This window comes from Canis lupus, chromosome 23 (assembly GCF_003254725.2).
Source record: "Canis lupus dingo isolate Sandy chromosome 23, ASM325472v2, whole genome shotgun sequence".
In the NCBI taxonomy this organism is placed as follows: domain Eukaryota; kingdom Metazoa; phylum Chordata; class Mammalia; order Carnivora; family Canidae; genus Canis; species Canis lupus.
In genome coordinates, this window is record NC_064265.1 from 45,280,545 (window position 1) to 45,306,982 (window position 26,438).

At 35.0% G+C, this 26,438-nt stretch overlaps 2 protein-coding genes and 1 long non-coding RNA gene across 4 annotated transcripts in view; 1 reads left to right on the forward strand and 2 right to left on the reverse strand.

Annotated features, from left to right (window-relative positions):
- EIF2A (eukaryotic translation initiation factor 2A) overlaps positions 1-26,085 on the forward strand; it is a 34,240-nt gene extending 8,155 nt beyond the window's left edge. The window contains exons 2-14 of one of the 2 annotated variants that reach the window (XM_025436114.3): positions 844-913; positions 3,055-3,129; positions 7,946-8,064; positions 9,068-9,167; positions 9,533-9,615; positions 11,151-11,224; positions 11,362-11,506; positions 11,685-11,801; positions 14,091-14,662; positions 17,971-18,084; positions 23,975-24,103; positions 24,856-24,921; positions 25,691-26,085. In XM_025436114.3, the coding sequence (XP_025291899.2) occupies positions 844-913; positions 3,055-3,129; positions 7,946-8,064; positions 9,068-9,167; positions 9,533-9,615; positions 11,151-11,224; positions 11,362-11,506; positions 11,685-11,801; positions 14,091-14,662; positions 17,971-18,084; positions 23,975-24,103; positions 24,856-24,921; positions 25,691-25,756 (1,730 nt within the window). In that variant the 3' untranslated portion in view covers positions 25,757-26,085. Of the gene's footprint in view, positions 1-843; positions 914-3,054; positions 3,130-7,945; positions 8,065-9,067; positions 9,168-9,532; positions 9,616-11,150; positions 11,225-11,361; positions 11,507-11,684; positions 11,802-14,090; positions 14,663-17,970; positions 18,085-23,943; positions 24,104-24,855; positions 24,922-25,690 lie in introns of those variants that run through there. The other variant, XR_007405116.1, reaches the window with a different exon arrangement.
- On the reverse strand, positions 5,100-6,711 carry LOC112674815 (heterogeneous nuclear ribonucleoprotein A1-like). The gene has a single exon (XM_049099688.1). It carries the CDS (start codon positions 5,858-5,860, stop codon positions 5,111-5,113), a length of 750 nt encoding a protein of 249 aa, XP_048955645.1. The 5' UTR covers positions 5,861-6,711; the 3' UTR covers positions 5,100-5,110.
- On the reverse strand, positions 20,387-24,771 carry LOC125753397 (uncharacterized). Its single transcript, XR_007405117.1, has 2 exons — positions 24,699-24,771; positions 20,387-21,921 (listed from the first exon to the last, which is right to left on the reverse strand). It is a non-coding gene; the product is annotated as an uncharacterized LOC125753397 (long non-coding RNA).
- Positions 26,086-26,438: the final 353 nt, after the last annotated feature.

A 26,438-nucleotide genomic window follows, 5' to 3' on the forward strand; every position in this document is an offset into this window, starting at 1 on the left:
TAGGATATTACTATCATTGGAAACTTAGTAAATGAATGTGTCTCATCCCATTTGTTCTCTTAGTTTGAGAAATTGTAAATATCTTAATGCCTTACATTTTTTAGGAACTTGAATATATTCTGTATTTTTTTTATTTATTTATTTATTTATTTATTTATTTATTTATTTATTTATTTTGTATAAAGCACACAGCCACCCTGTGTTCTAGTATTTCCTCTCTTCCATTGCAGACTGCCAACTTTTTGTTGTATCCTTACATGGCAGAAAGAGAGCTAGCTAGCTGCCTGTGGCTCTTCTTAGGAGGGCACTAATCCCATTTATGAGGTCTCTTCTCTCATGATCAAATTACTTCACAAAGGCCCCAGTTCTAAATATCATCACATTGGGATTAGGGTTTCAATGTGAGAATTTGTAGGGGGACATAAACATTTATTCTGTTGCATTACCTATTGATTTTCCAGCAGTTGCATGATTTCATGTGATAGGGTCAAGAAAAGTGTATACTTTAGTATTTGCTTATTTTTTGAAAAATGTACCCTTTTAATGCTAATATTCTGTTCTATGAAATGTTTAATAATTTCATTGATATTCTGACAGAAAGCTTTTTGTTTTAAATATTTTGTTTATTTATTTATTTATTTGAGAGAGTGAGAAAGAAGCAGGCTCTCCGCTGAGCCAATGCAGGGATCCATCTCAGGACTCCAGGATCATGAGCTGAGCCAAAGGCAAATGCTTAACCAACTGAGCCACCCAGGCGCCCCTGAAAGCTTTTTGTTTTTTAAAATGTTTGTGATTACTGAGTATTAACAAGCTAATGGTGGTTCTTTCATTTTGTTTCTTTAGTCCGAGGATCAGAAGGACTGTATATGGTAAATGGACCGCCACATTTTACAGAAAGCACTTTGTTTCCAAGGTATGGTTTTTATTGTTGACTGATGTTATAGAGAACTAACTATACAATACATCCTAAATTATTTTTTTGTTATATTCTGAAGAAGAAAGAACAGGCTGCTTTCTTGGGACGTTATATAATATTAACAGAAGATAGAAAGAATGCATATTCTTTACCAAGAAAACTGATTGATCTTTAGATTTGAAAGTAATAGCTTCAGCATGTTTAAAAGTGTAGACAGTATATTTGAGTTCAAGCCTTTAATTTCAACGAATCTTATCTTGGAAGATGAAGAAAAACTTGCAGATGTGATAGCCAAACCGCTGCCTATAGTCTTTATGAAATCAGGAAAATGAAAAAGGTTTAAGAAAGGAAGGAAATATAAAATGCATATAACTAGATAGATATAGATATGTTTTTTCTAAAAAGAAACAAAAGGCAAACCGAAAACTAATGAAAGTATTAAGTTGGTGGCATAACCATATGATGACATACAAAATTCTGAAATGCATTCATTGGTTTTATTGGTAACAGAAAATTAATATTGTCATTTTAAACCCATTGTAGGATAAAACAAATAAATAATTACATTAACGTCATTAAAAACCAATATTTTTTAGCATCAGAATAAAAGGATAGCTGTCCATATATCAATATGAACTCATGATTAGTCACGCAAAATGTGTCTGGAGAGACTGTATGGAACCACTGTGCCTCAGAACAATCAGTCGTGGAGAGGAAGTATAAGAAATATATTTTTGCAGCCAGAGCCTCTTTTGGTCTATTCAGGTTGAACTTAAGTGTCAGAACTCCTCTTCCTGCCACAGCAGTTAGCCATAATGGAAGCCATGCTAAAATGTGGGCCTCACCACTAGAGTCTGAGACAAGCAGCGGTGTTAGCAAATGAGGTGGTCAAGTCTCTTCATTGAATAGCTGATTCCCGGAAGCAGGAAAGGTAAGGTGAGTCTGAGCAGGCCCAAAATGAGTCCACCACAGTCTCAGCATCACTAAGAGTAGAACGAGGAGACATTATATGTCTCCTGGTGGGTAGTAATGGGAACTACATGATACTCAACATATATGCAGGTTGAAAAAAAACAACTTGATTTTAGGCTTTTAGGTAAGTGGCTCTGAAATTTGGCTGCACACTAGAATGACGTGGGGAGCTTTTAAAAACCATATCCAAGGACTGGGTATTAAATAAGTTGTAGCACAAGTGTAAGATAAAGGACCTCTTGATCATAGTTGTTTTTGTAGAAGAGGATAAACTATAATAAAAAATAATGTTTCAGTAGCTACAATCTATCATTAGTACATGATTACAGAAACACAAATATCCTCAGGTGAGTTAATATAAAGATAATATCCAGTTTAAAAGGAGTGTACTGGTCAGTTCTCAGTGTTTATTATTTAATAATTCAAATGTTTATTAGCTATGAAGTTCTGGTTTTGTGTGACTAGACATACGGACTTCCTCCATGTGCCCACATGCACATTTCTGTTTGTGTGTTCCTTATCACTGGGAGATGTACGTAGAGTAGCCATCTCCAGTTGAGAGATACAGTACTTAGAGTTTTGATCCTTGGATAGAATATTGGTAAGAAGTCTGATTTCCTAGGTCTGCTTTTATAGAGCATCCTGCATCCACACTTATTTAATGTGAAGATCCTCTTACTGTTGTTATACTTCCTGTCTCTACACATCAGAAATTGATGAAGATCTTTGTCCCTCAAGTTCGGGGGCACTTCATGATTACTAGAGGATATTCTATCCATACCTGTTTTGTTATGCTGGTGACCTGGTGCAAAGCCTCCATATTGAAATCCTTCAGCCTTCTCAAGATTAGGGTTGACAGCTAGTGACTTCCATGTTCACTTACATTTTTGAGTTTTCACGCAAACTAGTTATTCAAAAAGCCTCTATTTTCTTCTTAAGGTTGATCTGTTGATGTAACATCAATTTCCACCTTACTTTACAGTGGCTCTGTAAACTTTTGGCACTGTATTTTAAGAGATAAGGCATTTGGTAGACTAAAGCATTTTGGAATTACTTCTTAAATTTATGTAAGTTCATAATCATTAAATTAATAAGATTGTAAATATTTAATCACATTTTTAAAAAAGTATTAATGCTTATTAAACTTTTTTTCTTATCATTTTCAGGGAATCGGGGAAAAATTGCAAAGTCTATACCTTTAGTAAGGATGGCACCTTGTTTGCTTGGGGCAACGGAGAAAAGTTAGTGTTTCTTTTTTTTTTTTTAGTGTTTCTTTATGTAACATATTTTATGTGTGTATCATCAGTATGAAACATAAATGACATTTGAATAACATGTGTTTGGTTGTCATTAATAAAGTCCATCTTTTAATGTCTTGATATAGTTAGCTAATGCAACTTCCATAGAATACCTCTAAAGTTAGCAGCTTCTACTTATGTGCCATGACTTGATTTACCTAGTTTCTTAGAATTAGAAAGTAACATTTGAAAAGGGGCAATTAGTTTAATGCTGGAGAACCTGAGATGTTGTTTTAAATAGTGCTCTGCGTTATTGGTTAGGGTTTCTTTTTTTTTCTTTTTTTTTTTTTTAATTTATTTATGATAGTCACACAGAGAGAGAGAGAGAGAGGCAGAGACACAGGCAGAGGGAGAAGCAGGCTCCATGCACCGGGAGCCTGACGTGGGATTCGATCCCGGGTCTCCAGGATTGCGCCCTGGGCCAAAGGCAGGCGCCAAACCACTGCGCCACCCAGGGATCCCTGGTTAGGGTTTCTTAAGTTTTGCACCAACACTTAGAGAATAACTCTCTTTGCTTGTTTACCTTAGACTTAGTACTTATATCTTTGCTATTAAACTAGTAACAATTATCTAGTTATTTTTGTGAGTTTTATTGTTTAGAAAAATGTCACTTAAGTATTTTATAAAATATTCAAAAGTATGGTTAGTATAGTCTATATTTCATTAAATATTCAGATTACAAAATTGGTTTCACAAAAAAAATACTAAATACTCATGATTTCACTAAGAAAATCACTCCTTTTTAATTTTTCCATCGTTACTACATTTCAGTTTAAAGAACCAGGAAAATGCCTAAATATTTGTTGCTTGGTTTAAAGTTATTTTTGTTGTTTTTAAGCAGATGTAATATCTTAGGTTTTTTTAAAGGGAAAAAATGTATGCGTTAGTACGAAAAGTACGTTTTAAATTATTTTTACACAGTAGTGATGGATTCTAAAGTCAGATTAAACACATGTGTTTTAAAAATTAATGCTACAAAGATTGTGATGAATTAGATGATTCACTTTTTTAAAAAAGCTTTTTTTAATTTATTTATTTGAGAAGAGAGAGTGAGCACAGAGCATAGGAGCAAGGGGAGGGGAAGAGGGAGAAGCAGACTCTCTCCTGATGTCGGACTTGATTCCAGGACCTGGAGATCATGACCTGAGCTGAAGGCAGACGCTTAACCAACTGTGCCACCCAGGTGCCCCGATGATACACTTTTATGACTATGAGTAACTGGCAGAATTAGAAACTAAAGTGTTTGTAATTAAAAATGTTAATCACTTTATTTTTTTTTTAAGTTATTGAATCCAACCAGTATACTACTACTCATAAATTATTAAGAATATAATCATATTAGGAGTATCTAGGTGGCTTAGTCAGTTGAGCATTTGGCTCTTGATTTTGGCTCAGGTCCTGGGATTGAGCCCTGCATACGGGTGTGTGGTTGGCAGAGTCTGCTTGTCCCTCTCCCTCTGCTCCTCCCCACCACTCACTCGCTCTCTCTCTCTCATGACTAAAATCTTTTTAAAAAAAGAATATAATCATACTGGGTCTTATCCACAGTGTTGACAGTCTTTTTTTTTTTTTTTTTTTTTTTTTTTTAAAAGACACATTTATTCAGCGTCATGATCAGACTATTACATTTAGCAATCAACAGCATGGGTGCAAAAAAAAAAATCTACATTAAAACCCTTTGTTGGAATGCTTTACACTTTCCACAGAACAGAAACTAAAATAACCTGTTATACAATTAGTCACAAATACAGTCCTCGAGTTTTTTGCCCATACACATGAGTATTGTCTAAAACATGTCTTCTTTGTAGCAGCTAGGCCCTGCCACCACTGTGCTTGGCTGAGTTCACAAATCTGTTGTAACCTGTAGCTTCCCTGTCACTTCTCTGGCTCTCCTCTCCTGCTAAGCTTTGTTTCCTGGCAGTAATTAAAACCTTCTGCCACTGCCATAGCTGCTGCTGCTGCTGGAACCGCCATAGCCACCTTGGTTTCGTGGTTTGGCAAAGTATTGGCCTCCACCACCATAGGGGCCAGAGCTTCTGCCTCCAAAATTTCCTCCTTTCATGGGTCCAAAATTTGAGGATTGATTGTTGTAATTGCCAAAATCGTTATAGCTTCCGCCACCTCCAAAGTTGCTTCCGTCATTACCAAATCCGTTATAGCCATCCCCACTGCCACCATATCCACCACCACCTCGACTGCCACCGAAGCCACCTCGACCACTGAAGTTCCCTCCACGACCAAAGTTGTCATTCCCACCAAAACCACCTCCACGACCACCACCAAAGTTTCCAGAACCACTTCGGCCTCTTTGTCTGGACGAAGCACTAGCCATCTCTTGCTTCGATAGGGCTTTCCTTACTTCACAGTTGTGGCCATTCACAGTATGGTATTTTTGAATGACAATCTTGTCTACAGAGTCGTGGTCATCAAAGGTCACAAAAGCGAAACCTCTCTTTTTGCCACTGCCTCGGTCAGTCATGATCTCAATCACTTCGATTTTCCCATACTGTTCAAAATAATCTCTTAGATGATGTTCTTCAGTGTCTTCTTTAATGCCACCGACAAAAATCTTTTTCACAGTTAAGTGGGCACCGGGTCTTTGAGAATCTTCTCGGGAGACAGCCCTCTTTGGTTCCACGACTCTTCCGTCCACCTTGTGCGGCCGGGCGTTCATGGCCGCGTCCACCTCCTCCACGGTGGCCTACGTGACCAACCCAAAGCCTCTGGAGCGCTTGGTGTTGGGGTCTCTCATTACCACACAGTCCGTAAGCGTCCCCCATTGCTCAAAATGGCTCCTCAGACTCTCATCGGTCGTTTCGAAGCTCAAACCTCCGATGAAGAGCTTCCGCAGCTGCTCGGGCTCTTTGGGAGACTCTGACTTAGACATGACGGCGGTGGGAGGGGAGACTTTAACGATGCTTACTCGGCGGCGTCCAGGGGCAGAAAGGAGTAATCTCAGTGTTGACAGTCTTAATCTCAGTCTCAAAGAATGTGCTCTCAAATTTTCTTATTTTTGGTATAAACTATTGTCAGTGTTTGAGTTTCATTTTTTAAAACCCATATTTTAATTTATACTTGAGTATACTATGAGTATGGGACATACCATACTTCCTTTCATCATCTTATCTTTTTGATGTATCCCTTATTCTACTAGCTTGGAGTTTGTTGAATAGGTCTGTTTTCATCTTCACAATTATTATGTATTTTATATATTTCATATCCCCACTTGGCATTCTATTGGATTCAACTCTGAACTCTTTTAATATGTGCCCATTTGTTGTATCTGTCTTTTTTAATGAATATTTTCTATTCCTGGTTCTAGCATTTATTTCCTTAAAGTGCTATGGCCACAACAACATCTAATGTTCCTGGGGGCAAAAGAAACGGATGTGTTGTGGTCTTTGCTGAGGTCAAATTAATTAGAAACTATAACTGATTTTTCCTTAAATCTGTAGATTTTTTTTAGTAAATACTCTTTGTTAAACTAAGAATAACTGTTAAAGGCTATCAATAATAACAAAAAAAGAAAGTTCCATGTAATTCTAAAATACGTAATTTATAGTAACTTGTAAAGGGTCCTGTGTTTAAACAATATGTAATAATCATTCTTAAACAATTTCTGCTTATCCTAAAACTGTCGCAAACTTGAGTAGAACAAAGTAACTTTAAGCAATTTCTAAAGTAAGATGGAGTATCTTTTTTTTTTTTTTTTTTACCCCAAAGAGTACATAAGAGTCAGGTCAGACTGGTTTTAAAACTTGGCTCTAGGGATCCCTGGGTGGCGCAGCGGTTTGGCGCCTGCCTTTGGCCCAGGGCGCGATCCTGGAGACCCGGGATCGAATCCCACATCGGGCTCCCGGTGCATGGAGCCTGCTTCTCCCTCTGCCTGTGTCTCTGCCTCTCTCTCTCTCACTGTGTGCCTATCATAAATAAATAAAAAAAAAAATTTAAAAAAATAAAATAAAAAAAATAAAACTTGGCTCTAAAAAAAAAAACCAAAACAACAACAACAACAACAAAAAACTTGGCTCTAGCATTTATCAGTAGTATCTTGGACCCATCATCAAATCATTTAATTTTTCTAAGCCTCACTTCTACCATTTGTAAAATGAGATGATAATACCTATCTTATAAGTCTCTTATGAAGATTAAATGAGAAAATGTGGGTAAAGTAGTTAGACCAGAACATGGTTTATAGAAAGCATCCCAAAAAATGGAACTGCTTTTATTATACAGTTGTTACAATTGTTATCATTATTATATCATAATAATTCTTAGTTTTAGTCTTATCATTTGGAGATTGCTTCTAAGGTTTTAGTAGACATCAAAAGTCTCCTTGTTGATTTCAGAGCTGCTACTACTTTCATTAGTCAAATTAAAAAATATACTTTTGATTTAGTACCTCTATTTTCCCTTGGTTTGGTACACGTCAGTCACCTTGTCTGTAGGTTAGCTCTGTGTCCACTTAAAGGCCTGTTTTCTTTTCAACTGAAAGTGTAATCATCTATTACATTCTTCTGCTGATTTTGTACTTCCCATTATCAAACTTTTATAGGGATATTTTGGTAAAATGTACACTTGGTTTTTGTTGTTGTTAAGGTGTTTATTGGCTATTTTCTAGAGCTAACTGAAAATTGGCTTTTATGAAAATGACCACTTCATAGCAATCTATATTTGAAAAGAGGTATAAATGTTTTGGATAGTACTTGGTATTTCAAAACAGTATTTCATTGCTGAAGTAATTTCTTTTTGAAACCAGAATAAATGTTATCAATGTCACTAACAAGAAACTACTGCACTCCTTCGACCTCCCAAAGGCAGTTTGCCTTGAATTCTCGCCAAAAAACACTGTCCTGGCAACATGGCAGCCTTATACTAGTAAGTATTTTCCAGTTGTAAAAATATTGACAGGAATCCATTCAATTCAGTGGGAAGAAAAGAGAAGGTTTATAATCTTTAAGAAAGTAATTAATCTTTAGATAGTAAATAGTATTTGTGAATATCTTTACTCAATAATGAATCTTGTATTGCCCTAATATATAATGTACTTTAAGTAATTTCAAGGTATAGTAAGTTAGTGAAAAGATCCAGCATGAGATAGAGAAAAAGTAAAAGCTCTAGGAAAGTTTTAGGAAGTGAATAACCACTGGATGAAGATCTCAAAAATTAAGAATAGTGATGACCTTTAAATGAAAAACATTTAAAATAATCATTGTAAATCAGAGAAGTACAAGAGACACAACATGTAAGAAATGTGTATAGTATGACAGAGTAGGAAATGGCATGCCATTTTTTAACACATTTAAAGATAGAACAGTATGTTATATGCACATTTTATGTGGCTTTGCTTCAAATAGATGAATAATAAAACATATGTATAGGGGCTTTTTAAACATGTTTTAATAATGTGGGTATTGTTGAGTTAAATATGTAATAGTCCATGGTCGGGTTATAAGCCCTCTAGGTTTGGTTTTTCAAGAGGTATAGACTTATTTCCAAGTAAATAAAAGGGAAATTGAGAATCATGAGTAGTTTATGTAACTTTGTGTGTTTATGTGTGTGACTTACAGACTCAAGATTTCATAATAATTTAATCCATTTAACTGCAAACCATGTCAAGCTTAATAAACAAGTCTCTTAAGTATACTTAAAAACTAAAGTAATTAACTCATTTCAGAAATGCTGAAATTTTCTCAAACAGCTCTCATATTGTAGCTTTAGTAATAGATAATTAAATCCATAATTAGAGCTAAAAAGGAAAGTTGATTTAAAGCAACTCTTTTACTTTAAATAATCTTGTTCAAAGTTATTCTAAGAGTGAATTCTTTTCACTAGTGTTAGAAGACAATTACTGTGGAAAAAAAATTTGTTTTTATTTTAGCTTCTAAAGATGGCACAGCTGGGATACCCAACCTACAACTTTATGATGTGAAAACCGGTACATGTTTGAAGTCTTTCATCCAGAAAAAAATGCAAAATTGGTAAATAAATGCTTTAAAATACTAATTATTTACAAAATACTTTAAATATCTTCATAGTATAACATTTTTCCTCAGCTATTCGTATAGAAAATAACTTGTCAGACCAAAATCTACATCCCTAGGAATTTTGTATGTGGGCATATAATAGAGTAAAAACTTGATGTTTCTTTTGTTTAGTATTTGAATGCAAAAGAACGATATCACGATATCTTTCTAGTACAAATGCTAACTTAAAACTATTAGGATCTGACTTGACATCACGGTTATAAGTATTTTTCTTTAAATAGTAAGCAATATCACAAACTTTAACATGTGACACATTATACCTGTCTAATTTTTTTTTTTATTCTTTCTTTTTAACATAGGTGTCCATCTTGGTCAGAAGATGAAACTATCTGTGCCCGAAATGTTAACAACGAAGTTCACTTCTTTGAAAACAACAATTTTAGTATGGAAAGATATATGAAATAAATTTATTATTTTCTATAAATGCATATAGCTTTACTGCCTTATATGGCATCATAGGGTTCTCCTAAATACTATTTTAATAATTGCTGTTTTATTAATTCATTTGAATAACTTGTGTTAACTAAAGAAATTATAATATAGATTTTCTTTTATTTTTTTTTAATTTTTTTTTAAAGATTTTATTTATTTATTCATGAGAGACACAGAGAGAGAGGCAGAGACACGGGCAGAGGGAGAAGCAGGCTCCCTACAGGACGTCTGATGTGGGACTCAATCCCAGGATCATGACCTAAGCCAAAAGCAGATGCTCAACCACTGAGCCACCCAGGCATCCCAATTTTCTTTTTAATAAGCTTTTATTGTCTAATAATTGATATTAAGACATTTGCATACTTCTTTCTGAGTTTAGTTGCTATTGAAATTCTGTGATACAAAATCTTTTAATGTTTATTGTAGAATTTGAAACAAAAGTAGACACCTAGCCCCAATAACCTTCAACCCATTGCCCATGCTACCTCATCCATACATCTCTTTACCTAACATCTCTCTTACTCTGCTAAAGCAGATCATTTTTCCTAAAATATCTCCATATGTATCTTTGAAGATTAGGGCTTTTTAATTTTTTAAGACTTAGCCACAATACCATTATGACAGATTATATAAAATATCTGGTCAGTTGTTCAAATTCTAATTATTGTAAATGTTATAATTTTTTTTTAAAACTTAGGCTCCCAATAAGGTTCCTTACATTGCAAATTGATATATCTTAAGGTTTTTTTAAGCTATAGGTTCCCTCTCCATCTCTTCTGACCCCCACCTTGAGGCCTTAAATTTATTATTAAAGAAACAAAGTTGCTTGCCATATATTTTCTTATAGTTGAATCTTGCTATTGTATCCTATCTTATAGTTTAACATGTTCATCTGTCCCCTAAATAGCTCCTTGAATCTAGAACTGGTCAGCTTCAGATTCTTTTTTGGGGAAATGAGGGCAAGTCTACCTCATAAGTGGTGTTCCTTTCATTTAACAAGAAGAATATAACATCTTATTGTCTTTAATTTTGTCGGATTACCTGACATTAATGTTCAATGCGTAGATCCATCATTTCATGAGTAGATACAAGTTGGTGATTTCCAAGTCTCCCTGCTTCCCCATCACTTATAAGGTATATTTCTTCTATCAAGAGAAATTCCCCTATCTACTGCTTGTTATCTAGTGATACCATTTATATAAGAAAGGGCACTCTTCTCTTCAAATCAATCAATGGGAGTTAGATATGCAGTCCCATTACTTACTCAAGGTTGCCCAGCTAGTAAGGGACTGGGTAGGAAATTCAAGCGTAGGTCTGTGTTGTCCTCACTCCACGTTTTCTCCAATATGCTGTCTTACCTACAATGAGACTACAGGGAGCAGTATCAGTAATTACATTAATCTTTTATAATGCATTCAGAATTGATTGTGTTCCTGTTAGCTTCTCTCTTCCATCTAACACTATTTGCTTTTTTTTTTTTTTTAGACACAATCGCAAATAAATTACATTTGCAAAAAATTAATGATTTTGTGTTATCACCTGGACCCCAACCATACAAGGTAATTTCTATGTTTTTGTTCATGTGGAATATTACTAGATTAAACCTTTTCCTAGTTCTTAGTGACTATAAAAACATGTCCATCATAGTTTATATGACTCAAAAAATTAAATAGTGACTTATATGTGTGTATTTCAGGTGGCTGTCTATGTTCCAGGAAGTAAGGGTGCACCCTCATTTGTTAGATTGTACCAGTACCCCAATTTCGATGGACCTCATGCGGCTTTAGCTAATAAAAGTTTCTTTAAAGCTGATAAGGTTACAATGCTATGGAATAAGAAAGGTATGACAAATATACTTTATCTCATTTTTTAGGTCTTGAGACTTTTATTCCTGTATGTCTAGAAAAAAAGAATACCATGCTTAGTTAATCAAAATGTGCTATTATATTTTTAATATTTTTCTTATCAGCATTAGGTTAATTTGTGTTTTAAATCTAACTAAAGTTTTTGCTGTTCTAGCTACTGCTGTGTTAGTAATAGCTAGTACAGACGTTGACAAGACGGGAGCATCCTACTATGGGGAACAAACTCTGCACTACATTGCAGCGAATGGAGAAAGTGCTGTTGTGCAATTGCGTGAGTATTCCAGGGGTCTTCCTGTGATAAAACAATGGAAAGAACACAATACTGTAAATGTGATCTCATCCAAATTCTTGATCACATGATAAAACTCATATATTTTCATAACCTTGAAGTAAAATTTCTCTTAATTAATAAACTTAAAATATCCCCAGACATCGATTATTTTGACAAAATCCAGTTAATTTAGTTAATGCCAGCACTTTAGTGGGGAACTTCCTGGGTAAGGTAATTTCATTATAATAGCTCTTTGTGAACTTAGTTATCATGACAGTAAGTTGGTTTGGCACTGTCTTCAAAACTGACAAATGTTACTTACCATTTCATCTTTTGTTTTGATGACTAAATTACTGTAGAATAATACAATTGTAAAATTCTGGTAACTCCTTGATTTTTCATTTTGAATTGAACCTGTAAAAGTAAGATAAACTTCCTTACAAAGGACTATATATTCCCTCTGAAGTCAGAAAGGAAGTCAGAAAGTCCTCTTTCTTTCATAATTTAACATTTTGAAAGACCTAGTCAGTGTAACTGATCAAAAGAATAAACATATAGTTTTGAAAGGAGTAAACAATCATATCTGCATATACATGAAGTCACAGTATAAACAGCCACTTAAAATACATAACAGAAGAAAAGATCCCATACAGAACAACAAAAGGCAGGAAGTATATAGGACTAATGGGAAGAAAACTTTAAAATTTCTAAGGGATAAAATGTGATCTTTATAAAGATGTCATTTCTCTCCAGATTAACCTAAAAATTAAAATGCCAGTAGGTTTTCTTTTGAACTAGATAAATTGGTTTTAAAGTTGATTTTCTTTCTTTCTTTCTTTCTTTCTTTCTTTCTTTCTTTCTTTCTTTCTTTCTTTCTTTCTTTCTTTCTTTTTTTTTTTATTTATTAGAGAGAGAGCACAAGCAAGGGGAGGGACAGAGGGAGAGGGAGAAGTAGATCCCCAGCTGAGATGGGAGCCTGATGCAGGGCTCAATCTCAGGACCCAGAGATCATGACCTAAGCTGAAGTCAGACATTTAACTGACTCAGCTACCCAGGTGCCCCAACCTTTTTTTTCTAATCTTAAAAGTGAAAAAAGATTTTCTAACAAGGCAAAATGATAAAAGTGAATATATAAGATATAGATTTCTGTGTCAGGGGAAGAAAAGTCTATAAATTAAAACAATAAAAATTTGGGGAAAAAATTTTTTAGACAGACAAGGGATGAATATGAGAAAGGTGAATTTTGTCACTATATCAAGTAAGTCAGTAAAAGACCAATACCTGGAGAGAAAAATAGGCATGAGACAGTAAAAAATAGACCACAGAAACGATATAAATATACTAAGTAGTGCTTAGTTTATAATAAAAAAAGATAGAAAGGAAGACCGGATAACAATTTTTCTCTTCGTAGCTTGGCAAAGATAAAAGTATGAAACTACACAGTGTGAAGGGAGAGTGAAGGGAAAATATGAACTCGTAAGAACTACTGATGGAGCAACGGGTGTCTCAGTCGGCGTAGCATGTGACTCTTGATCTTGGGGTTTGAGTTCAAACCTCATGTTGGAGGTAGAGGTTGCTTAAAAGAAAAGAATAATCTTAAAACTTTTGATTATATAAAATGGTACAGCTTCTCTGTGGGACATTTTAGCATTATCAAATAAATGTAGGTGCCTTTGAGCTGCCAGGTTCACTCCTACAGATGTGTTTGTGTACACTCACAATTGAGAATATACAGGAATATGATACCTCTGGGAAAGAGTGAGGCAGATTTTAATGTGCTTATATGGAAAAATCTCCAAAATGGAGTACACTAAATGAAACTATAAAGAACTTTGTGTGAGTGTGTGTGTGTGTGTGTGTGTGTGTGTATCTGTTGTTTAAGAGAGATGCTTAATTTCAACAAAAAAATTCTGAAAGCATATACAAGGAATACAGTAGAGGGCTGCCTTTGTGAAGATGGACTTATTTTGTGGCATATCATTTTCTATAATTTGTATTTTTATTAGTACTTGCCTACATTACCCCTTCTAATGAAAACTAGTGTATTAATGGTACTAATAATGTATATTTCTATCAACCTACATTGTCAAAATATTTTAAAGGAATTAAGATAAAGCATTAATCTCCATAATATATCATATAAAAATATTTTAATTGTGACATATCTTGAAATTTTGGATTTTTTTTACTGCTTGATATGTTTATGAGTATTCAGTTATAACTTGGCTAATAAATACTGTATTTATGTAATGATTTATTGCTAATTTGGGTTTTATATTCTTTTTCTAGCAAAAAATGGCCCCATTTATGATGTCGTTTGGAATTCTAGTTCTACTGAGTTTTGTGCTGTATATGGTTTTATGCCTGCAAAAGCAACGATTTTCAACTTAAAGTGTGATCCTGTGTTTGACTTTGGAACTGGTCCTCGTAATGCAGCCTACTATAGCCCACATGGACATATATTAGTACTAGCTGGATTTGGAAATCTGAGGGGACAAATGGAAGTGTGGGATGTTAAAAACTACAAACTTATTTCTAAACCAGTGGCCTCTGATTCTACCTATTTTGCTTGGTGCCCTGATGGGGAGCATATTTTAACAGCTACATGTGCTCCCAGGTTACGAGTTAATAATGGGTACAAGATTTGGCATTATACTGGCTCTGTCTTGCACAAGTATGACATGCCGTCAAATGCAGAGTTATGGCAGGTTTCTTGGCAGCCATTTTTAGATGGAATATTTCCAGTAAAAACAATAACTTACCAAGCAGTTCCAAGTGACGTACCCAGTGAAGAACCTAAAGTTGCAACAGCTTATAGACCCCCAGCTTTAAGAAATAAGCCAATCACCAATTCCAAACTGGTAAGTAAAGTTTTACTACTTTGGTGAAACAAGGTTTTTCAGATGTGGAGTTCTCGAGACCTTTTTCTCATGCGTATTCTTGCATTACTTAGCACCTGATTAGAATATAAACTCTAGAGTAGAAACCATGGAGGACCTACTGCTGAAGTTAGTGAACAGCTAACATAGTTAAGTTGACAAAGTAGTCAATTTAAAGCAGTTCACATTTTACATTTGTGGGGAAAAGAATGGAGTATGACATATTGGCTTTAGGGAGATCGTGGGCTCAAATTCAAGTGCCTGTCAGAATAGGCTGGTAATGTAAGGCTTTGGTGACTGGCAGAGAATGGTGAAAGGGAGAGACCATGCCCTCTGGAAAGGCGATAACAACTGCACAGGAGTAGCCGATAGTTTCCATAGGAGATTTAGGCCCAGGTTGCCAAGACAAAACAAGTCTGGATGGTTATGTAAAATTTCTTGATTTTTAAAACACTGTTGTTCAAACAAAACATACTTGTTTTCCTTAGGCTGTCAGTTCCCATCTGTATTGTAAAGTTATGATCAGAGCATCAGTCAGATTCTGATCTGCTTTAAAATGTTAACATTTCAGAGCTCAGGGGAAGCATCTGTTAATGACCGGAGTCTCTGGGATGATGTTAAGGAATAAAGTAGCTCTATAAAAATGAACAATATCGTTGGTATTATAAAGGTGACCATATAATAGGTGTAAACTGGGACCAAGTAAGCAGGAATATATAGTCACTTAAATATCAGGCACTCAGGGAAGTTGGTACTTTTTCAAAGGATAAACATTCCTATGCCTCCTTTGTCCCACTCCTCACCCTTTCAGACACAAAAACAAGAATAATGCTTCCTCCTCCGCAAAATGTAGCAGTGGTCTGTAACTTCTTGACTTTACTGAAATGTTCTATTTAAACATTTTTGTTGTATTATTTCCTAAAAACATATAAAAACGTATGAACAAACCCCATTTATAATACTTGCATTTAGATTTAAAAGATATAGTAGTCTTTGGATTTGTCTTATCTCTAAATTAAATTTTTCCTTATCTAAGATAAAAACAGAAGTAACCTCAACATATCCTGCTTTCTAAATATCTGTAAGGTATCTCAACAGGAATAAATTCTGAATTATATATTTTTATTCTCTGATCCATAAAACTTATTTTGATAGGGAAAGGAAGAGAAAGATCTACTTTGAAAATAATGCTAAAACTTGGTAAGGTCTTAAAACCAACATTGTTTTTTAACATTTAAGATTTCCACTTAATTTTCTTTTTTGTATGTGACGTAGTGATTATGTGATCCTATCAAATCATTTTAGTTGAAGGAACCACATGGCCAATAATGAGAAATTTTTGTTTGTATCAAATTCCAGAGATGAGCTAAATGGCAAAAAAATACTGTCGAGAAATTACTGGAAACAAAGACATTCTAGGAAAGAACTTCACAAAGGAGGAGGGTTATATAGCACAAGGGAAAACAAGGTGGGATTCTCTTTCAAGAAAAAACTTACTTTTTTTTATAAATACAAATCCACATATGAATTATACTTAAGTATTTCTTGGCTTTCCAAAAAAATATTTTCCCTTATATAATGTATTCATCAAAACAGTCCCATAATAATTGACATAAATGAAAAAACAAGTTTTATTACCAGGGATAAAATTATATACGGTGGGCACAGTACTAAAAGGCAGAAAATTCTGCTTATGATCCATAATAGCTGTGTGGATTTCTTGTGTTTGTCTAAAATGAGTCTGCTAGTGACTGCATTGTGTTTGTAGTATAGAAGAGCCTTGTAACTCATCCTTTCTTACATCATTTTTCATTGCTTTGTCATGTTCTTGAAGTTCTTACGACTAGAAACTTTTTACCCAAAGCAAGGTACTATAGAAGAGCCTGCTATTGAAAGAATTTTGATGTATAAAATAGATGTTCAGCCAATATTGCTATGTCTTTAACGCTGTATGCAGTGTGGATAACAAGTTCAAGAGACTTGCCGTCAGATTTGTCTGTTCCACAAATATAGGTTTTCACATATTCAGTTACTTCAGGTAGAGCATGTACGCACACAGAATTTCAATGACCTGAAATAGTTCTTGCAGCTAAAATAAAGTCACAGTATGCTTTCCTGCTTCTTCTGTATCTTCAGTGTTTGAGCCCCTGCCCATTTCCTTGTAGCATTTGTAAGTATCACCTGGATCTGAGATCTAGTACTTAAGAAACTTCATGGAGATCTGATTCTTCTGATGTGCTTAATATGATAGAGTCTAAGAGACAGCTAACTCTGAGATAACAGCAGTTAGGAGGGAAATCAATAAGTAGATGAGAACCTGATAAGCCGTAGTGCTATCATGCGTGCTCTGTGTTGCCTCAAGCAACTGTTGAGATGACCTAAACCTGTGTATGTATATTCTTTTCTTGAACTATAACTTACACGTAAAATTATAAGATATTTAAAGGGTACGTCATGGTGATTTGATATATTGTGTACATTGTGAGAGGATTCCACCCATCTAGTTAACAAATCTGTTGCCTCTTTTTTTTGTGTGTGTGTGTGGTGAGAATATTTGCATTCTTGGCAAATTTCAATTATACAATACATTGTTATCAACCATAGTATGTTTTATACTAGTTCTTCCTTGATCCTATCCTTAATCCGCCCTTTCTGTTCTGGAATATAGTTGATGGGTGGCTGTATAAATATCTCATGATGGAAATGATTATCTGTTTTTATTATTTTAGTCTGACCAGTCATTTAGTTTTTTGTGGACCTCTTCATTATGTTAATCCTGGATTTATAAATATGCAGTTACCACTTCCTATTTGTTTTTTTTTTCTTCTGGTCTTAGTTTTTCAGTTTGCTTTTATTTTTAACCTTCTAATCTCTGGTTTTGCATGTAAAGACCTAGCAAGTAATTCTTTGTGCAAATGAGGCAGCTGGGTTTCTGTTGGCCATAGTCAGATCCAAACAGACCCCGAAAGAAGCTGTTGTTAGTATCTCATTTCATAAGAAGCATGTGTCAGTAGTAGTACTAAGAAAAGTTCCATTATTTTAACAAAACTATACTGTATTTTTCTAGTACTTGTATAACTGAAAGAATAGGAAGATCCTCATTAAATCCATCCTGACAATTGGAGTATACCTACTACTGATAAGAGTTTTGAAATATTCTTTGCCAGTGATCTTAAAATAAATTTAATAAAATAAGCTTATCCCATGCTAACAAAATTATATAGTTTATGATAAATGTTTTTTAAAACATGGATTCCATTTCACAATTGTTTATTTTATATTTTCCACAGCATGAGGAGGAACCACCTCAGAATATGAAGCCACAAGCAGGAAATGATAAGCCATTATCAAAAACAGCCCTTAAAAACCAAAGGAAACACGAGGCTAAGAAAGCTGCAAAACAGGTATTTGGGACACTAATCTTTTCAAAACAAAATAAACAAGTTAAATTAGCTTAATTTAAATCTCAAAGTTTAAAGATTATAGTCCTAAAAATATAACTATTACGGGTTTTTAAGATTTATTTATTTATTTAAGAGTGTATGCCCACTTTCGTGTGCACACGAGCACTGGAGAAGGTCAGAGGGAGAGGGAGAGATTCCTCATGCAGACTCCCTCATGAGCATGGAGGCTGACAACACACAGACAACTGTGGAGCTTGATCCCAGGACCCCTGGATTATGGCGTGAGCTGAAATCGAGTCCACCACTTAACAGCCACCCAGGCACCCCAAGACTTGACTATTATGTTACATAGTCAGAGTTAGACTTAAATAGCCAGAATGCCTTTCCTTTGATTTTGCCTATGAATTTCTGAGTAGTTCTGTTTGTATAATAAGGAAGGGAGGAAACTGGACTTGACCTTAAAACCGAAAACCCTAATGGGATTGTATAGTATGTTACTTGTAACAGACTCTTCTGTTGGAGCCGGTGTGAAGTGGTATAGTTTGCTCCCTGAAAGCATCTGTTAAGAGAGATCAGAAGTTATGTGACAATAAAGCCATTTTGTTAATCAGTATTACATCAGTATAAGAAATTATTCAGGGGATCCCTGGGTGGCTCAGCAGTTTTGCGCCTGCCTTTGGCCCAGGGTGCGATTCTGGAGTCCCAGGATCGAGTCCCATGTCGGGCTCCTGGCATGGAGCCTGCTTCTCCCTCTGCCTGTCTGTCTGTCTGTCTCTCTCTCTCTCTGTCTATCATAAAATAAAAAATAAATCTTTAAAAAAAAATTATTCAGCTGGGAATCAAAACACCAGAAGTACCCAAAACAATGGAGTTGATCTAAAATAATTTTTTTTAAAGATTTTATTTATTTGACAGAAAGTGCACAAGTAGGCAGAGAGGCAGGTAGAGGGAGAGGGAGCAGCAGGGTCCCCGCTGAGCAGAGAGCCTGATGCAGCGCTTGATCCCAGGACCCCGTGATCATGACCTGAGCCAAAGGCAGACGCTTAACCAACTGAGCCAGTCAGGCACTTCTAAAATAATTTTTTATGTGATTTTATAGTTGCAAAACCATACCAGTGTAATAATTAACAAATTATGATTGTGTATGGTTTGTGGTGATAGTGAAATCAGCTAGGCTAAGAGTATCTGGTTAATGAAATCCTCATGATCACATTTTTTTAAGATTCAGACAAAGCAGTCTTGCTGTTAATGCTTGGATTTTGACAATTCTAGGTTGCTTATATGTTTCAGTAGGCAATTACTATTTTAAGATATAGAATTGCATTAGGTAGATGTAGTCTGTTAAAATCTGAGCTTTAAAAAAAGAATCAATGTGCTCTTTTGTAGTTAATATATTTCATCTCCAGAAATATCTTTAAATGGGTCAGGTTTAGATCAGCCGAAGCATAATGATCTATTCCATGTACTTACTTGTGTAAAAGCAGGAATTGTCTTTATTTGCTTGTGTAAAAGGAATTATCTTTATCAGACCTCTAATTTGCCGTGAATATTACGAGTTAGTACTATCCTTTGAAGTACTAGTAGGTAAGATTTTTTTTTTCCCTAGCTAATATTTTCAGGTATAATTGACAAAAATTAAACAAAAATTTTTTTTTTTTTTAAAGATTTTATTTATTTATTCATGATAGTCACAGAGAGAGAGAGAGAGAGAGAGAGAGGCAGAGACACAGGCAGAGGGAGAAGCAGGCTCCATGCACTGGGAGCCCGACGTGGGATTCGATCCCGGGTCTCCAGGATCGCACCCTGGGCCAAAGGCAGGCGCCAAACCGCTGCGCCACCCAGGGATCCCTAAACAAAAATTTTTTAAATGTACAATGTGATATGGTGTTTCAGGTATACATTGTGAAAAGATCCTTACAATTGAGTTAACACATCCATCACAAAATACTTACTTTTTGAGGGATGAGAACACTGAAGTTCTACTCTTTAGCAAATTTCAGTTACACAGTACAGTATTATCAGCTGTGGTCCATGTTATATATTAGATCCTGAGACTTTATTCATCTTATAACTGAAAGTTTGTACTCTTTTACCAGTCTGTCTCCATTTCCCCCACTCCATAGCCCCTGGCAACCACCATTCTTCTCTTTGTTTTTAAGAGTTTGACTTTATTTTTATTAGATTCCACGTATAAGTGATACCATGCAGTTTTTTCTTTCTTAGTCTGGCTTATTTCACTTAGTGCAATCCCTCCATGTTTATTCATGTTGTTGCAAATAGTTTTCAAATAGCTGAATAATAGTTCCTTTTTTTTTTTTTTTTTTAGATTTTATTTATGTATTCTTGAGAGAAAGCATGCGGAAAAACACAAGCAGGGGGTATGGCAGAGGGAGAAGCAGATTCCCCACTGAGCAGGGAGCCCGATGTGGGGCTCAATTCTAGGACCCTGGGATTAGGGCCTGAGTGAAAGTAGTTGCTTAGCCAACTAAGCCACTCTGGTGCCCCTGAATAATGGTCCATTTTATATATATTATCCACATTTTCTTTATCCGTTCATCCCTGATGGACACTTAGGTTTTCTACCTTGGCTATTGGCAATAATGCTGCAGTGAACACAAGAATATAGGTATCTCTTTTGAGATAATGATTTTGTTTCCCTTGGTATATCTCCAGAAGTGAGATTTCTGGATCATATGGTAGCTCTATTTTAGTTTTCTGAGGAACCTCCATACTGTTTTCCATAGTGACAGTACAAGATTTCTACTCATTGAGATTTAAGGGCCTTCTGAAACCTACTCAACTTAGAGTCTTATTTTTATAAATGATAGTTCTTCCTCTTTATTAGAAGATTAATTATTTTAGAAAATCTTTTAAAATAGTTTTTAAAATTAAATTCCAGTCAATATACAGTGTATATATTATACAGTGTACACAATATACAGTGTAGTATTACTTTCATATCTACAATATAGCGATTCAGCACTTCGATACGTCACCCAGTGCTCATCAAAACAAGTGCCCTTCTTAATCCCTATCACCTATTTAATCCCCCACCTACTTCTCCTCTGATAACCATCAGTTTGTTCCACGGTAGTTAAGAGTTTTTTGGTTTGCCTCTCTCTTTCTCTCTCTCTCTCTTTTTCCCCTTTTCTTGTTTGTTTTGTAAGTTCACATATGAATGAAATTATATCATTGGTCTGTCTCTGGCTGACTTATTTCACTTAGCATAATACTCTCTGGCTCCATTCTTTTTGCAAATGGCAGGATTTCACTCATTTTTATGGCTAAGTAATACTCCATTGTATGTATATACCACATCCTTTTTATCCATTCATCAATTGATGGGCACTTGGGCTGTTTCCATAATTTGGCTCTTGTAATTAAGGCTGCTGTAAACATCGGGGTGTATATATCCCTTTGAGTAAGTATTTTTGTATTCTTTGGATAAATACCTAGTAGTGTGATTGCTGGATCAAAGGGTAGTTCTGGTTTTAACTTTCTAAGAAATCTCCACACATTTCCAGAGTGGCTGTACCAGTTTGCATTCCCACCAACAATGCAAGAAGGTTCCCCTTTCTCTGCATCTTCGCCAATACCTGTTGTTTCTTGTAGTGTTGATTTTAGCCATTCTGACAGGTTTGAGGTGATATCCCATTGTGGTTTTAATTTGTGTTTCCCTGATGATGAGTGTTGCTGAGCATCTTTTCATGTGTCTATTGGCCATCTGTATGTCTTCTTTGGAAAAATGTCTATTGAGATGACTGGTTGGCTAGTTATGGCTGTGTGATAGAACGAAAGTAAATGGTCCATGACAGGATCCACCTTCTCACTCCTGACCTGAGTTAAGTAATCAAAGATAAAGGAGTCAGATGTATGTAATTTAACCAAGTATTTAATTATAATCTGGTGATGACTTTATAAGATTATGAACTTTACCAAAAGGAATTGAAACTAAGAATTTAATCTTACCATATATGCATCATTTTCAGAGAATGACCAGAATTTAAGTATAATAATGCAGACATTTTAACGTACTCTTGGTTGCTCAAAATATGGTGGAAAATTATATTTTATATTTCACTTAACTTTAATGGTTTTTTCACATGTATTGACATTAACCTATCCTAGAGGAAAATTTTTTTTGGCTCATTACAAACTAAATTTGAAATTTAAAATTTTTTTTTATTTTTTATTTTATTCATGAGAGACACAGAGAGAGACAGAGACACAGGCAGAGGGAGAAGCAGGCTCCATGCAGGAAGCCCAATGTGGAATTTAATCCCGGGACTCCAGGATTAGGCCCTGGGCCGAAGGCGGTGCTAAATCGCTGAGCCACCCAGGGTTGCCTAAATTTGAAAAACTCTTATTTGATGTATGTCAAAAGTGAATTTTGATAGGCAAAGTATCTCTTCTTTTACTCTTTTCCTTTAGTTATCTATTATGGAAATATCAAACTGCATATTGTCAGAACTTACAGGCTTCTTAAGAGTAGAATCTAAATAGTTTCTTTCTAACTACTCTGTTAAATGCTTGTTCAGTAATGCATTTTTACCTAGAAGGTTAGAAATTAATGTTCATTGCATTGGAATGTATAAAAAGTACAACTAACATATTAAAAAGAAAATTACTCCAATTCTATACTCTCCAAAAACTCTCAAGCAGACATGTCTAGATATAAAGATACAAGAATGATACCGTTTCATGTCCCCATGGGATGCTTTGGTGTTCAGAGCATTCTACCTAGAACTCTGAGTAGGAGGAGTTTTGGCCCTGGGGCTTTATGTATTCCACTGGGATTTCTATAAGAAAGAAATAGAAGTGTTATCCTGGGGCCAGTAAAGCCTTCTTTTCCCCCTGTTGTCAAAATGTATGTCTTGTCATAATTACAAAAGGGGAGTAGTTCTTTGACTACTTCATTTATTTAGCCCTGCAATAAAGCAAGTCTTATGCTGGGGGCACAAACAGAACAGTGAACAAAGAAACCTCAGGTACAATCTAACAGGAGAGAGTACAGTACACGTTTCAGTAGGGATACATACCATGTGTTGTGCGACTCATCTAATCTTTTGGTTTGGGAGAGAATTTCCCAAAAGGCCTAATGGACAAGTTAGGGTCAGCCAGGTGACCTCGAGTTGTAGGCACAAGGAACAGCACACACAAAGACTGGGAAACAGGTGTACAGCACCTTAGGGGAAATGGAAGTGGTTCAGAATCAGAGATATGATCCCATTGGGAGCAATATAGTATCCCTTTGAGTTTTCCTTGGCACTTTGTTGCAGAGCTGAAGGGATCTGATTATAAATAAATCTCTGCAGGACTTATCCGGTAACATTATCCGTTACATGTACTTGATCAAACATACTTAGTAGAATTGGAGGACGTCACAAAAGTGAAACTTTAAACACCTTATATTAAAAGTCCCTTTCTAAACCATTAATATAGTGGCACATCCCAAGATATCCAAAAACTTGGAATGCTTATTGGCTGACACAGAAACCTCCTGGTTTTTTCTGTTAAAGTAATTTCATTTCATTTGTCCTTTCATTATATTACTAATATACTAATATAGTTCTTTATTTTATGATTCTGCTACTTTACCTCTAAATTTTAGATCTAACAAACTGTTCCCTATGATGACTACATAGTAAAAAACCTTTTGGATGTCTCCTTAAACTGATTTTTTTTTTTAAAAGCTATATTGTATCTTTCTGTCATGGGACAATGTGGCATCCTTCATGAGACCTTGAATTCAGATCTTTTATATAAAATGTAGTATAAAAGATAAAATCACATTTTGGTTTCTGCATTTTATATACCAAGGCTATGTTGGTTGAAGTACTTTAATGTTTTCTTTTTTAGAAGACTGAATTTTGTAATATATTTCCTATAGGAAGCAAGAAATGAGAAGAGTCCAGATCTGGCACCTACTCCTGCCCCACAGAGCACACCACGAAATACTATCTCACAGTCAACCTCTGGAGACCCTGAAATAGACAAAAAAATCAAGAACCTAAAGAAGGTGAGATATTGAAGTAAAAACCAGATGTGTTTATTGAAAGAGATCTGTGAGAAATACATAAAGAGAGGCAAAAGAAGTTTGTAGCAGTTCTGATTATTGCTTTCTCACTATGAAATACTATAATTTGGGAATGGCACTGATTTTAGTTCTATTTACAAATGTCTAACAGCTAATATTAGTCTTTATTATTGATTTTTGGAGTCATAAGAAATGATCATTAGTACAGAGCTATGCTGAACACTTTGATACTCAGTATTTCATAGACATTTGTCAGATAGGTAGGAAGAGATATTTATCCCTTAAAGATGAAGAAGAAATTGAGACAAAAAAAAAGTTCATTAATTTGTCATATTGCATCCAGTTTGCAATGATGGCCCTGGGGTAAAACCAGGTTTCTAGAGCCTTCCCAGGCTGCCAAAGATGTTGTCTAGGTACAGTGAAGTGCTGGAATAAATGGTGAAGTTGGTGATATATTTCATACACATACATGTACATATAGAATATCATTACTTTAAAGCTTGAAAATTTTTTTGCCAAATCCCATGTTCTTAGCATATTTAATTTTACACTTAAATTAAAAAACAAAAAATTTTACCTTAGCATTTTAACCGACTGTCCTTGATGCAAAGGTAAGATGGTTGATTCTCCTCATTTTTCCCATTTGTGTGATTGAGCCGTTACTAACAAAATTTGCATTCTGAAATTACTTACTCTTCCTTCCTCTTGACTCATGACATATTTGACATTCGCAGAAACTGAAAGCTATCGAGCAACTGAAAGAACAAGCAGCAGCTGGAAAACAGCTAGAAAAAAATCAGGTAATTTTTATACATTTTATTTGTTCCTATAATCACTACTACTTTTCTTTTTATTATAAAAATTGTTTAATCAAGTGGGAGAGTACATATATTTAAACACTTGAAAACCATATGCCATATGTTAGGTAAAACGTAAAGTGTAAAATGTTTTTACACTTAACCAGTTGAGGATGGGGAAGATATGATGACCATTGCTACTAAAATTCAAGGCAGGGCAGCCTGGGTGGCTCAGCGGTTTAGCGCCACCTTCAGCCCAGGGCGTGATCCTGGAGACCCGGGATTGAGTCCCACATCGGGCTCCTTGCGTGGAGCCTGCTTCTCCCTCTGCCTGTCTCTCTGCCTCTCTCTCTCTCTCTCTCTTTTATCTCTCATAAATAAATTAATAAAATCTTAAAAATAAAATAAAATTCAAGGCAGTTTATTAAAATCGATAAACCTAGGATTCTCTTCCTTGTATCTCAGAGTGCACTGCCCCGCTTGCTTGCACCTTTCTCTCCTTCTAAGGGAAGCCCAAATGTAGAAAGAAGAATTTATTGGACCATCTGTGTTGCCTTATGACAGTACCCATCTTTTTCCCCACTGCTTCATTACCAAGAAACAAATCAGAGCTTGTTTCTCTGTATTTGTAAATTGTATTTTCTGGTAGACCTATTATTAAAGTATCAGAAATTCTCTCTTTACAAATTTTTTCTGCTTTGCCATTTTAGCTATAGATCCAACAATTATTTCATTTCCTGTTTAATAACTTGGTTGTTTTAAACTTTTCTAGTTGGAGAAAATTCAAAAAGAGAAAGCCCTTCTCCAGGAGCTGGAAGATTTGGAATTGGGTATTTAAAGATTCACAGAAACCAAGTTGTTTCCAGAAACCAGTGCAGACACATTTTCTGTTAAACACATTGGTGTACATGAAATATCCATGTGCCCGCATTGAATGCTCATCTGTAATTTTAACCATTTAGCCAAGATTCTGCATATATGCAAAATTATTTAATAATGTCTATTAAATTGATGTTTACATCCTGCATCCTGTACCATGTCCACACATGATATAGAAAAGAAATACATGAACTTTTTAATAAGTTTGACCGATTGAAAGGCAATGTCATTGTTTTTTAGTAGGGGACAGTATTTACCACATATGTAAATAAAAGCATTTAAATCTAATTGTTGTTGGCTTTGTTATAAGTTCCTAGGTTAACAAGTCTTTTATTTATTAATAAGACAATTTTGGGAAATTTTTCCTTTGACTATATAATAGGGCTTTTATTTTTTATCCTAAAGTATTGTCCAAATTTTAAAGAAAAGCCTTAAAAATCTAATCCTCTAAATGTATTAAATCGATTATATCATTTGTAGTATTTGAAATAGTTTTTCTGATTAGTTCTAAAGTAAATATGGACTTTAAAGATAAGAATGGTAAAACATTTTATTTTGATATTTCAAATAATTTAGTGATTTAAGGATGAAGTAATTATTTTTGAAACATGAATTATGATTATTTTGCTATATTCGAGTCT

Coding starts and splice junctions, on each gene's coding strand:
- LOC112674815 (XM_049099688.1), bottom strand. CDS start 5,860: ATGAACGCCCGGCCGCACAAGGTGGACGGAAGAGTCGTGGAACCAAAG.